At 40.1% G+C, this 13276-nt stretch overlaps 1 protein-coding gene across 2 annotated transcripts in view; it reads left to right on the forward strand.

The window, feature by feature from the left end:
- Positions 1-10071, forward strand: part of FRS2 (fibroblast growth factor receptor substrate 2) — a 54378-nt gene extending 44307 nt beyond the window's left edge. For both annotated transcript variants that reach the window (XM_073651770.1, XM_073651771.1), the window contains 2 exons: positions 6786-6949; positions 7416-10071. In XM_073651770.1, coding sequence (XP_073507871.1) covers positions 6786-6949; positions 7416-8369 — 1118 coding nt within the window. In that variant the 3' untranslated portion in view covers positions 8370-10071. The remainder of the gene's footprint in view (positions 1-6785; positions 6950-7415) is intronic.
- Positions 10072-13276: the final 3205 nt, after the last annotated feature.

A 13276-nucleotide genomic window follows, 5' to 3' on the forward strand; every position in this document is an offset into this window, starting at 1 on the left:
AGTTTTCCCAATTTTTCGCAGTGACTGACCTTCATTTCTTAAAGTAATGATGGCCACTTGTTTTTCTTTACTTAGCTGCTTTTTTTCTTGCCATAATACAAATTCTAACAGTCTATTCAGTAGGAATAGCTGTGTATCCACCAGACTACTGCACAACACAACTGATGGTCCCAACCCCATTTATAAGGCAAGAAATCCCACTTATTAACCCCTTAATAACATCTGACGTACTAATACGCGTCTGTGCCCTGGGACTTAAGAGCCAGACCCGTATTAGTACGTCATCGCGATCGCGCACGCACACAGGCTGTGCTTGCACGATCGCCGCCGGGTGTCAGCTGATTGTCACAGCTGACACCCGGTACTATGTGCAGGGAGCGGTCCTGCACCGCTCCCAGCATATTAACCCCTGCGATGCTGCGATCGAAGTCGATCGCAGCCGATCGCAGCATTCCGGGGGCAAGGGGAGGTGATCGCAGATACTCACCTCCTCTTCCGGCTTCCAGCGCTGTCTGCAAAGGCTTCCCGGGTGTTGCCATGACGACCCGATGTCGTCATGACAACATCCGGGTCACCAGACAGCAGGAAGATTTTTTGGACATGCGCAGTGCATCTCCAAACAATCTTCTCACTGTGCAGCGCTGATAGCCTGTATGACACAGGGATGGTGCTGCATTCCTGTGCCATGCAGGCGATCAGAAAAAAAAAAGTGAAAGTCCCATAGTGGGACAAAGTAATAAAGTATAAAAACTGTCAGTAAGTGGAGAAAAAAAAAAATTGCAAAAATATAAAAAATAAATAAATAAAATAATCCACCAAAAATAAAAATATAATGTACCCATCAATAAATATGATTATAAAAAAAAAACAATAAAAGTACACATATTTGGTATCGCCGCGTCCGGAACAACCTGACCTATAAAACTGTAACACTAGTTAACCCCTTCAGTGAACACGGTAAAAAAAAAAACGAAGCAAAAAACAATGCTTTATCACCATACCGCCAAATAAAAAATGGAATAACACGCGATCAAAAAGACGAATATAAATAAAAATGGTACCGCTGAAAGCGTCATCTCGTCCCGCAAAAAACAAGCTGACATACAGCTCCATCAGCCGAAAAATAAAAAAGTTATAGCTCTCAGAATAAAGCTATGCTAAAAAATATTTTTTTCTATAAAATTGCTTTTATTATGTAAAAGTGCAAAACATAGAAAAACGATATAAATGTGGTACCGCTGTAAACGTACTGACCCGAAGAATAAAGCTGCCTTATCACTTTTACCACACGTGGAACAGAATAAAAAAAAAAAAAAACAATTCCTGAATTGTTGGTTTTTGTTTATTCTGCCTCCCAAAAATCGGAATAGAAAGCGATCAAAAAATGTCACGTGCCTGAAAATGGCACCAATAACCACGTCAACTCATCCTGCAAAAAACGAGCCGTCACATGACTGTCTGCCAAAATCTGGAAAAATTATAGCTCTCAAAATATGGCGATGCAAAAACTAGATTTTACAAAAAATGCGTCTTTTTGTGTGTGACAACTGTCAGTCATAAAAACCCCATATGATTCTGGTATTGCTGTAATCACACCGACCCGAAGAATAAAGTCGTCTAATCACTTATACCGCACGAGGAACGGCGTAAAAAATAAACTCTTGGGTTAGGGCTGGGTTTGGGGTTAGGGCTGGGTTTGGGGTTAGGGTTGTGCTAGGGTTAGGGTTGTGCTAGGGTTAGGGTTGTGCTAGGGTTAGGGTTGTGCTACTTTTAGGGCTGGGGTTGGGGTTAGGGTTGTGATGGGGTTGGGATTTTTTTCAAAAGTAAGAAAAAAGATGACGATATGGCGACTAGTGTTGAGCGCAAGTGCTCGCTACTTGAGTTTGCATCGGGTGCTCTGGTATGCATTGAGTATCGTGGGTATTTGAGTGACATGCTCGAGTCTCCGCCCCATATGCTTCGCGGCCAAAAAAACTTTACGGGGATTGCCTGCCATGCACGAGCGATCCCCGCATGTTTTTTTTTGGGTGTCTAATAACCATGAAACATGCGGAGCAGGGACTCGAGCATGTCACTTGAGCACACGCTGTACATGGTGCATACCTGAGTACCCGATGCAAACTCAAGTAGCGAGCACTTGCGCTCAAGACTAATGACAACTTATTCAATATGATGACCTAATGTAAACAAATTCTGTGTCGTACCTCTGGGTTCAAAATGTTCACTATACACCTTAATAAAATCCTTGAGGGGTATACTTTCCAAAATGGGGTCACTTGTGGGGGAGCTCCACTGTTTAGGCACATCACAGGCTCTCCAAACGCGACATGGTGTCCGCTAACAAATTGAATGGAAAATCGGCTCAAATTGTTAGTGGACGCCATGTTGCGTTTGGAGAGCTACTGCGTGCACAAACATTGGAGCTCCCCCACAAGTGACCCCATTTTGGAAACTAGACCCCCCAAGTAAAAATGAAAAAGTGAAAAAAAAACACTTTTTCATATTTATGAATCAATTTGTGAAACACCTGGGGGTTCCAAGTGCTCACTATGCATCTAGATAGGTGCCTTGGGGGGTCTAGTTTCCAAAATGGGGTCACTTGTGGGGGAGCTCCAATGTTTGGGCACACAGGGGCTCTCCAAACACAACATGGCGTCCGCTAATTATTCAAGCAAATTTTACAATCAAAAAGTCAAATGGCGCTCCTTCCCTTCCGAGCCCTGCCGTGCGCCCAAACAGTGTTTTTTCCCCACATATTGGGTATCTGCGTGCCCAGGGGAAATTGCACAACAAATTTTGGGGTCCATTTTTTCTTGTTACCTCTGTGAAAATAAAAAAAATTGGGTCTAAAGTAACATTTTTGTGAAAAAAGTTAAATGTTCATTTTTTCTTCCACATTCAAAAAATTCCTGTGAAGCACCTGAAGGGTTAATAAAGTTCTTGAATGTGGTTTTGAGGACTGTGAGGGGTGCAGTTTTTAGAATGGTGTCACTTTTGGGTATTTTCTGTCATAAAGACCTCTCAAAGTGACTTCAAATGTGATGTGGTCCCTAAAAATATGTTTTTGTAAACTTTGTTGGAAAAATGAGAAATCGCTGGTCAACTTTTAACCCTTATAGCTCCCTAACAAAAAAAATTTTGATTCCAAAATTGTGCTGATGTAAAGTAGACATGTGGGAAATGTTATTTATTAACTCTTTTGTGTGACATATCTCTCTGATTTAAGGGCATAAAAATTCAAATTTTGAAAATTGCAAAATTTTCAAAATTTTCGCCAAATTTCCCTTTTTTTTCACAAATAAACGCAAGTGATATCGAAGAAATTTTACCACAAACATGAAGTACAATATGTCACGAAAAAACAGTATCAGAATCAGGGGGATCCGTTGAAGCGTTCCAGAGTAATTACCTCATAAAGTGACAGTGGTCAGAATTGTAAAAATTGGCCTGGTCATTAACATGCAAACCACCCTCGGGGCTTAAGGGGTTAAACCTGAGAGGGCACACCTGTGAAGTGAAAACCATTTCCGGTGACTACCTCTTGAAGCTCATCAAGAGAATGCCAAGAGTGTGCAAAGCAGTCATCAAAGCAAAAGGTGGCTACTTTGAAGAACCTAGAATATAAGACATATTTTCAGTTGTTTCACACTTTTTTGTTAAGTATATAATTCCACATGTGATAATTCATAGTTTTGATGCCTTCAGTGTGAATGTACAATTTTCATAGTCATGAAAATACAGAAAGATCTTTAAATGAGGTGTGTCCAAACTTTTGGCCTGTACTGTGTATAATATATATATATATAATGTATGTATAATCTATGTCGTGTCTCCCCCACTGATGTGGGCTCTGGCACTTAAAGCTGATTTGATCAGCTGTCATGTGCTCTTAACAGCCATGGTTGGAATCACGATCCACCCGCGGCTGTTAACATGTTAAATTCCGCTGTCAATCTCTGACAGCGGCATTTAACATGATTGCGCCGGAAGCGCGTTACTAACTCCGCCCATTGGCGCCCTTGTCACATGATTGCTGGGCGCCGATGGGTTGGCATGACAACCTCGTGGTTTCTGCATTTCTGCTATGAAGCCCTGAGTGATCAAGAAACTCCAAACGAATGTGGCGCTAGTCACCTTAGGATTTCTTAAATACATCCAATTTCAGTGAAAAATCTGTCCAAAAAAATAAATTTAATTTCTCAAAGAAAAACATTTTTTCTTTGAGAAATTAAATTTATTTTTTGGGACACATTTTTCACTGAAAATGGATGTATTTAAGAAATCCTAAGGTGACTAGCGCCACATTCGTTTGGAGTTTCTTGATCACTCAGAATTTACTACCTATATAGATCCGAATCAGGGTCAGTACATAGTTCTCCAAAGTGAGCTGCACACCTAATTGGACTACAGTCATGGCCAAAAGTTTTGAGAATGACACCACAATTATATTTTCACATGATCTGCTGGCCTCTGGTTTTTATTAGTGTTTGTCTGATGTTTATATCACATACAGAAATATAATTGCAATCATATTAGGAGTACCAATAGATTATATTGACAGTTAGAATGAGTTAATGCAGCAAGTCAATATTTGCAGTGTTGCCCCTTCTTCTTCAAGACCTCTGTAATTCTCCCTGGCATGCTCTCAATCAACTTTTGGACCAATTCCTGACTGATATCAGTCCATTCTTGCATAATCAATGCTTGCATTTTGCCAGAATTTGTTGGTTTTTGTTTGTCCACCCGTCTCTTGATGATTGACCACAAGTTCTCAATGGGATTAAGATCTGGGGAGTTTCCAGGCCATGGACCCAAAATCTCTATGTTTTGTTCCATGAGCCATTTAGTTATCACCTTTGCTTTATGGCAAGGTGCTCCATCATGCTGGATAAGGCATTGTTGGGCGCCAAACTGTTCTTGGACGGTTGGGAGAAGTTGCTCTTGGAGGACATTCTGGTACCATTCTTTATTCATGGCTGTGTTTTTAGGCAAGACTTTGAGTGAGCCGATTCCCTTGGCTGAGAAGCAACCCCACACATGAATGGCTTCAGGATGCTTTACAGTTGGCATGAGACAAGACTGGTGGTAGCGCTCACCTCTTCTTCTCCGAATAAGCTGTTTTCCAGATGTCCCAAACAATCGAAAAGGGGATTCATCAGAGAAAATGACTTTGCCCCAGTCCTCAGCAGTCCACTCCCTGTACCTTTTGCAGAATATCAGTCGGTCCCTGATGTTTTTTCTGGAGAGAAGTGGCTTCTTTGCTGCCCTCCTTGAAACCAGCCCTTGCTCAAAGAGTCTCCGCCTCACAGTGCGTGCAGAAGCACTCACACCAGCCTGCTGCCATTCCTGAGCAAGCTCGGCACTGCTGGTAGTCCGATCCCGCAGCTGAAACAGTTTTAAGATACGGTCCTGGCGCTTGCTGGTCTTTCTTGGGCGCCCTGGAGCCTTTTTGACAACAATGGAAGCTCTCTCCTTGAAGTTCTTGATGATGCGATAGATTGTTGACTGAGGTGCAATCTTTGTAGCTGCGATACTCTTCCCTGTTAGGCCATTTTTGTGCAGTGAAATGATGGCTGCACGTGTTTCTTTAGAGATAACCATGGTTAACTGAAGAGAAACAATGATACCAAGAACCAGCCTCCTTTTAAAGTGTCCAGTGATGTCATTCTTACTTAATCATGACTGATTGATCGCTAGCCCTGTCCTCATCAACACCCACACCTGTGTTAATGGATCAATCACTAAAACGATGTTAGCTGCTCCTTTTAAGGCAGGACTGCAATGATGTTGAAATGTGTTTTGGGGGTTAAAGTTCATTTTCTGGGCAAATATTGACTTTGCAAGTACAATAATTGCTGTTAAGCTGATCACTCTTTGACATTCAGGAGTATATGCAAATTGCCATTACAAAAAATGAAGCAGTAAACTTTGGAAAAATTACTATTTGTCTCATTCTCAATACTTTTGGCCATGACTGTATACAAGACATGGAGGAGAGGTGCCCAAAGAATTGATTCCTTGAGAATCTCAATGTGAAGGGGTTAAAAGATCATTCTTTGATGAAGCCTTCTCTTTAGCATAAAAATAAGTGATTAAAACAGTAGCTTCCTTTTTCAGTTGTTTTAAAAAAATAAATAAATAAATGAACCTTTTTTGAGTTGCGGTAATGCTATCATGATTCTTTTGCTGTCATGGCATATAGGGGTAACTATAAAGATGAGCTTTACAGACATACTTGATGCCATTTTATATGACTTAGTTTCCCAGTGATTTTAATAGATGCCAAGGAACATTACATTTGTCAATTTTACTTTGCTAATAACTTTCCTTTAAAATGGGCATATTTTTCCCAATATCTCCATCTATAGATTTAAAGAGAACCTGTCCGGTGGGATAACGCCGTTAACCTGCAGATAAAAGGCTGTAGTCATGCTCCGGCACTTTGGCAGCAGGCTCAGCAGTGCAGAGCTGTCAGTGTCATGGCGTGCGTAGAGCTGCTGCAAACTGTATACTGCATGACTGAAGGCCGGCGGCTCCCTGGTGCCCCACTTTCAGTATAATAGCTGAGCACCTTCATAATGCTTTCAGTTTAACCCTATAACTATAGGTTAATAGCATTATCGGACCTGACGTGTTTTCTTTAAGAGTAGAGTTTTGTTTTTCTTTTTTGTTGAGATTTAATGCATAAAATTTATACAGTTTTCCATTTGCCCAGACATAGCCATGATTGTAAGACATGCATGTGTTGTGATTTCTTCCTCTAATAGCATTTCTCCCTCTTTTAGCCCCTGGCTTTAGTGCTTCAAATGTACCCAATGGATATCCACGGTACCCATCCTTTGGTGATGCATCTTCCCACCCTTCTAGTCGACACCCGTCAGTGGGTAGCACACGCCTTCCTTCTGTAGGAGAGGAGTCTACCCATCCTCTGCTTGTTCCTGAAGACCACGTAAGATTATCTACACTATTCCTGTATTTGTATATTTAGGAAGCCTTGTTAATTTCAAGCTTGAATCCTTCAAGTACAATCACGTATTCCAGGAACCTTCTCTATGTCTCAGCTGAGAGTTACACAAGACCATTCTGAAATATGAACCAGATGCTTGTATTGGCGTGTAATGCTGTTCCCAAAGTCCAGTCTGGTCACTGCCAGCTCAGACAAATCCTCTCCTGATTTTGAGATCACAGTTAAAATATTTCTCATGTCAGGTTACTGTCACAAAAAATCTACTTGTATTGAAATGCAAGTTTTTGTTGCATATTTAATCCCTATAAGAAATAACATCCAACGTCTTTGTGCAAGACATCTGTGACAAATGGGGGGGCTCTGTCAAATCTATTGTGCATTGTGATATCAAAGATGTAAGGGAACACTTTTTCTTTTTTTTTAAAGACCTATCTCTTCAATTTTGTAGGTGCACACATATGTCAACACAACTGGTGTACAGGAGGATCCGAGGCCCAGCGCTCCAGCACCGCTTGAGCAACGGCTTTCCAATGCAGAAGGAAGCGCAGTCCGAGCAGATGCCATTTCCATTCCTGACGGAGACTCCCATGTCGTCATAGAGCCAGAAGGTGTGAAGTTTGTTTTAGGACCAACTCCTGTTCAAAGACAGTTAATGGAAAAAAAGAAACTGGAGAAACTTGAGGAGCAACAAAGTGAAAAAGGTGTCAGCAGTAGTTGTCCTAATAGCACAGAGTGGGACACTGGTTATGACAGTGATGAACGCCGAGATACACCTTCCAGCAATAAAATGGTATATGAAAATGTTAATGGTTTATCAATTCCTCCATCTGGGGCAAGAAGAGGACGTGTTCCACCGCCTATCTCCACAGACGTACAAAACATCAACAACTCTGCCCAGAGGAGGACAGCATTAATAAACTATGAAAATTTACCATCTCTCCCTCCAGTTTGGGAAGCCCGAAAGCCCAGTAAGGAGGAGGATGACCCCTTAGGACCAAAGACCCCATCTCTTAATGGTTTTCACAATAATCTAGACCCAATGCATAACTATGTGAACACAGAGAATGTGACTGTTCCACTAAGTGCTCACAAAGTTGAGTTTTCGAGGCGTCGGGACTGCACACCAACTGTTTTTAATTTTGATATAAGACGCCCAAGTTTAGAACACAGGCAGCTTAATTATATACAGGTTGATTTAGAAGGTGGTAGTGATTCTGACAACCCTCAGACTCCTAAGACCCCAACCACTCCACTCCCTCAAACTCCTACCAGACGCACGGAGCTGTACGCTGTAATAGACATTGAAAGGACTGCTGCCATGTCTAACCTGCAGAAAGCACTGCCACGTGACGACGGTACTTCTAGAAAGACTAGGCACAACAGTACTGATCTACCCATGTGAGCCTCAAGTCATTTGCACCTTTTTTTTTTTTTGCATATTTCTGGTAAAAAAAAACAAAAACAAGAAAAATGCAGAAAACTAGTTATCACATCTTAAACACTAACACTTTTTACCGATTGTTTTGTTTTTTCCATGTGCTTTTGTGTAAAGGGAAATTATGTAGAGCAGGTACTCATCAAATAATGATCACTACAGTAGTAGTAGGTACTGTATAGTAGTAAAGCTGTATTACCTCTTATTTAATTGGTTTGCAGTGACATGCCAGTTTTACTTTAATGGACATACTAAACATTTGCTGACGTTTTTGCATCTAGACTGTTGCCATTTGAAGCTACAGAGAATTTTTATTTTTGGGATGTAATTTACAGTACGAATGTGTGAAGTTATATACGAGTATGTATTTTTATACTAACTTTTTATGATTCCGATATTTGCCAAATTTTTTGTCGCACCAGCATTTTGAATTAAGGACATTGGTACGACAGTTATGACTGTGTTAAAAGTGTGCTGGATTACAGCCTTACAACATGCTGCACCCACACTGGCATGTTGCATTTTGCACATTAAGCACTATTCAGGCTATTTTTTTTTCCATAACAGCCCCCTGCATTTTACTTTCCACTGCAGGCGATCGGTTGTAAATGGAAGATAGTTCTGTGCGTGGGGTTTGGTGTTTTTAAGTTACAATATGTCAGGGTTGCATTTATTTAATGCAGACATATATATATATATATATATATATATATATATATATATATATATATATATATATATATATATATATATATATATATATATATATATATATATATATATATATATATATATATATACATTTGTATAAAGGCCAAAAAACGATTTCCCCTTTTTATCACATTGTATGATATTGTAAGATTATTGTATGTTCCTAATTTGCATTATAAATTTAATTTTTCATACTTAAAAGTATATAAATAGTAACTTTGTATAAAGGTAGTATAGACCGTTTGGAACTGTTTCTCTTTTTTTTTTTGAAAGAAGTTATGTAGATGTGCATTGCCAAACTTTTCATGACCTTTTTCTTAAATGATACCTTAGATCTATATCTGCACTAAACATTCCATGAATCTGTCTTGAACTGTGAGCCCTTCTAACGCTTGGAAGTGTGTAGCATGGTAATGGCCCGCCTGTGTTACTGACGTGCCCCTGTCCCATGGCACCAGGCCATCTCCTCGCTGGAAGGTTGGCCTCCCCCTGCCATAACACAGTGCAAAGCCACATGCTCCTGTTCTCTTCTTTTTTTATTGCACTGAAGGGTTCAAGCAAAGTGATACTATGCAGAAAACATCATTTCTAAGTAAAACTGTGCTCCATTCTCAATACTAGTTTTTAATTTAAATTTTGGTGTGCACCAGGTACTGTGTCAAGTACTGATATTGCTTATCAGACGTTCATTAAAATATATATTTTTTGATATTGACAGCATTGTCACTTCATTGGTGCCAACATCCATTTTGTAGCATGGCAATAAAATACTGATTACACACAGCTTGCCTGTCACTTTCATTCATTGCAAAACAGAAAATGTTCACGTTCTAAAGGAATGGTTTATAACAATGTATACACGTACATACGACTTTGGTATACCAGCATAGTTTAGATGTGCTGGGATTGCTTTTTTTTATACTAGGTGATTTATTAAAATGTCCATGCTTATCAAAAACTGTCCATTGATGTCTTTTATGTTCAGTGGCGCCCAAAGAATTATCTCCAAGTGGTTTGTGGCTTTTCATGGTGATGGATTTGCAAGTTCTCAAACACACAAAAGGATGTACAGTGAATGAATTGTCAGTTTCCTCATAAAGATGATAAAACCATACTTATCTACACTTAAAGCATCACTCCCACCAAACTTTGTCTAAACCTGTGTAAATGTAAGTGCGGTAATATACTCGCCGATCACTGTATTCTCCAGTCTTCTTTTGGGTCATGTGATTGTAATTCTGACTAGTTGGACCATGCACAGATTCAATGTGTGAGCCAGAAGTCTCTTTTAGGCTAGAGTGACACGAAAGTATAAAAAATCATTCCGATTTTCATCCATAAAAATGGAGCAATTTTTTTTTTTTTTTTTTTTTACAGCAGTAGCTATTAATCATTTAAAAGACCATTTACAGTTTCCTATATTATAGAATTGTTATGTATTTATAAAAATCTGATGCCATACTGTGGCATCCGAATTTTTTTTTTTCCACACCCATACAGTGAAAAATAATGTCCATCTGCACTGCCTCATTGAATAGCATGGATCAGTGCGCTATCCCAAAAAAAATATCTAATGACTTGTCCGATTTATATGTTAGTGAGGACGAGCCCTTACAATGTACGTCTACGGAGTCTCGTTCTGATGCTCAATAGACTTAGTGAATGTGAAGAGCTCTTTAAAAATGAGAAAATTGCGAAGTTGCTTGCTGTTACAGCTGTGTTTGAAGCAGTTAGGTTCATATGTTTTTACACTGTTTCAGTAAGTTGCAAGGCTGAGAAAAAATGTCTTAATTTTAAGTTAAATTTCTGCTACAGATACCTAATCACTATACAATATTCCAAATGGAGGTTTACGTTTCTCTTCAGGGTGTTATTTATATGGACAATTCCCTAAAATCTTCTCTAAGCTTGATCTTGCTATCTATACATTGTTCTGATAAAATTGAAAGGTGGTTGTCTTTTTTCAATTTTTTATTAATCCATAGGCTCATAGACTTACAAGATAATAAACTGAGCTTTTGTTCACCCCCCCCCCCCCCCGGAGTCATCTTCTTGTTGTAGCTGCGGTAGGATATTGCACATCTGCCTCCTATTCAAATCAATAGGAGACGGCTGTGTAGCACCTTGCCGCAGCCATTATTAGAAGACAGCCAGCTCCACATGTGAGTACTTCTGGCTGGCAGCTGTGGCTGCCGACACTGATAATAGCTGATCAGCGGGGGTGCTGGGTGTCGGACCCCCGCCTATCAGACATTGATGACCTATCCTAAAGATAACATACAAAAGTAAAAGACAGCGTCCATCCCAGGGTATTCAGTTGCAAAAGAGGTGTTTATTCCGCCATCCCAAAACACACAACGTTTTGACAAAGACCCACACAGGGTCGAAACGTGTGTTTTGGGATGGCGGAATAAGCACCTCTTTTGCAACTGAATACCCTGGCATGGACGCTGTCTTTTACTTTTGTATGCTGATATTTCCTCGAATGGGTTCCTTGAGGATTATGAACGTGCGTCCCTTGCAGTGAGTACTGACCACAATCTTTCCTATCCTAAGGATAGGTCATCAATGAAAAAGTAGTGGACAACCTCTTTTAAAGGGAAGGTGCTGTGTTTTTTTTATACAAAAGCTAATTTTTTTTTTACATAATGTTTTAACCTAAGCTTTATTTGTATTTTGGGTTTTTTAATACATTTTTAATGCTGCCATTGGGGGCTGCCAGTTTACTTTGCAGGTCTGTAAGGGTATGGAGGTACTGAAGTCTGATATAGAGGGAAATAAATGAGCAATTAGAGGCACCTCTTCACCTGTTGAGGCGTCTGATGTCATATTTCTGGTGGGGAACGTATACCAAGCAAGTCAGAGAGGCGCAGTCCCATGGTTGCAGAGGGGCTGGGGGACACTCTATGTAGACCTTATTACTATTGGCTAAACGCCAAGAGTCTGCCGCGCTTAATACATGACAAAGCCGTGCCCATAAACCCATGATGCAGTGTGGCCGCGCGAATAAGGACTTCACCCAGAGGGTCATGGCCTGATACGGCGCTGCTGTACATATCTAGCTCCTAGTAACCCAGAAGAGGAGAGTGGGCAGTGGCATAGCAAATCACAGGTGCAGCCCTTTCAATGGAGGGAATGGCTCAGTATAACAAGAATTGCCTATAGATGTTATACAAAGAAGTTGTGTTATCGTGGTAACGCTGGTAAATAATATGCCGCATTAGCAGCAATGTGAGTAAGGCATTATACTACATGCTAATTATAGATGGTAAAAGCTGAATCCTAAAATGGTTCAATCTCCAATGTAGTCATAGGAAGAGACAAAAAGTGGGGAGTGGAAAGGACACTGACACCACACTGACCCATAGTTTCACTGAACCATTTACACATCCGTTTTAAAAACGGGTCCAGGTATCTGGTCAGTGAGACAAAGAATATTATGCTCCCTCTCCTGCTCCTCTTTACTACTACAGGTTAAGTGTGGCAAGCATGCAGGAGAGCACAGGGAAGGGCCTGCAGCACTGAGGGCAAGCAGTGTGCCACTGGGAAATGTAGTCTTAGTGTGAAAGAATAAGACCACCCATTTGGCTATGTGAAGCTGGATGCACAGATGGACAAGGAAGAAAACGGATTGGTCTGTATATAAACAATAGATATGCTGATACTGTGCTTTTGTGAAAAGAATGTGGTTGTGGGTATAACCTTTTAAGTGGACAACAAACTGATTTTGCTTTGTGATCCTTCACTTCCCCATACAAGATGGAAATTTGCCATCTGCTTTTTCTGATGAGAACAGCTGATTGTGGAGTGGGCCTGACATCTCATGGCTGGAAGATTTATGATATAGAATTTATTACATTTCATCAATATTTATATAAAAAATGTGAAATACAATATACTTGTACTTGTTCTACATACAATATACTTGTACACGTACTTGTTCTATCCATTTTTTCATGGATACAACACATACCCATTGTAATCTATAGTGCTATTCACATGTCCGTGTTTTTTCAGGGACTGTGTGTCTGTGCAAAACTCAGTAATATCCGTTTTTCTGCGGTATCGCATGAAAAATGCCAATATGTCTTGGGTCTGAGAAAAAAATGTACAACACATGTGCTGTTGTATTTAACACTGCAAGGGATTTAAGAAGCTTTGTC

Source organism: Phyllobates terribilis, unplaced genomic scaffold (assembly GCF_046119375.1).
Source record: "Phyllobates terribilis strain yellow unplaced genomic scaffold, ASM4611937v1 Scaffold_11__3_contigs__length_659146591, whole genome shotgun sequence".
Lineage (NCBI taxonomy): Eukaryota > Metazoa > Chordata > Amphibia > Anura > Dendrobatidae > Phyllobates > Phyllobates terribilis.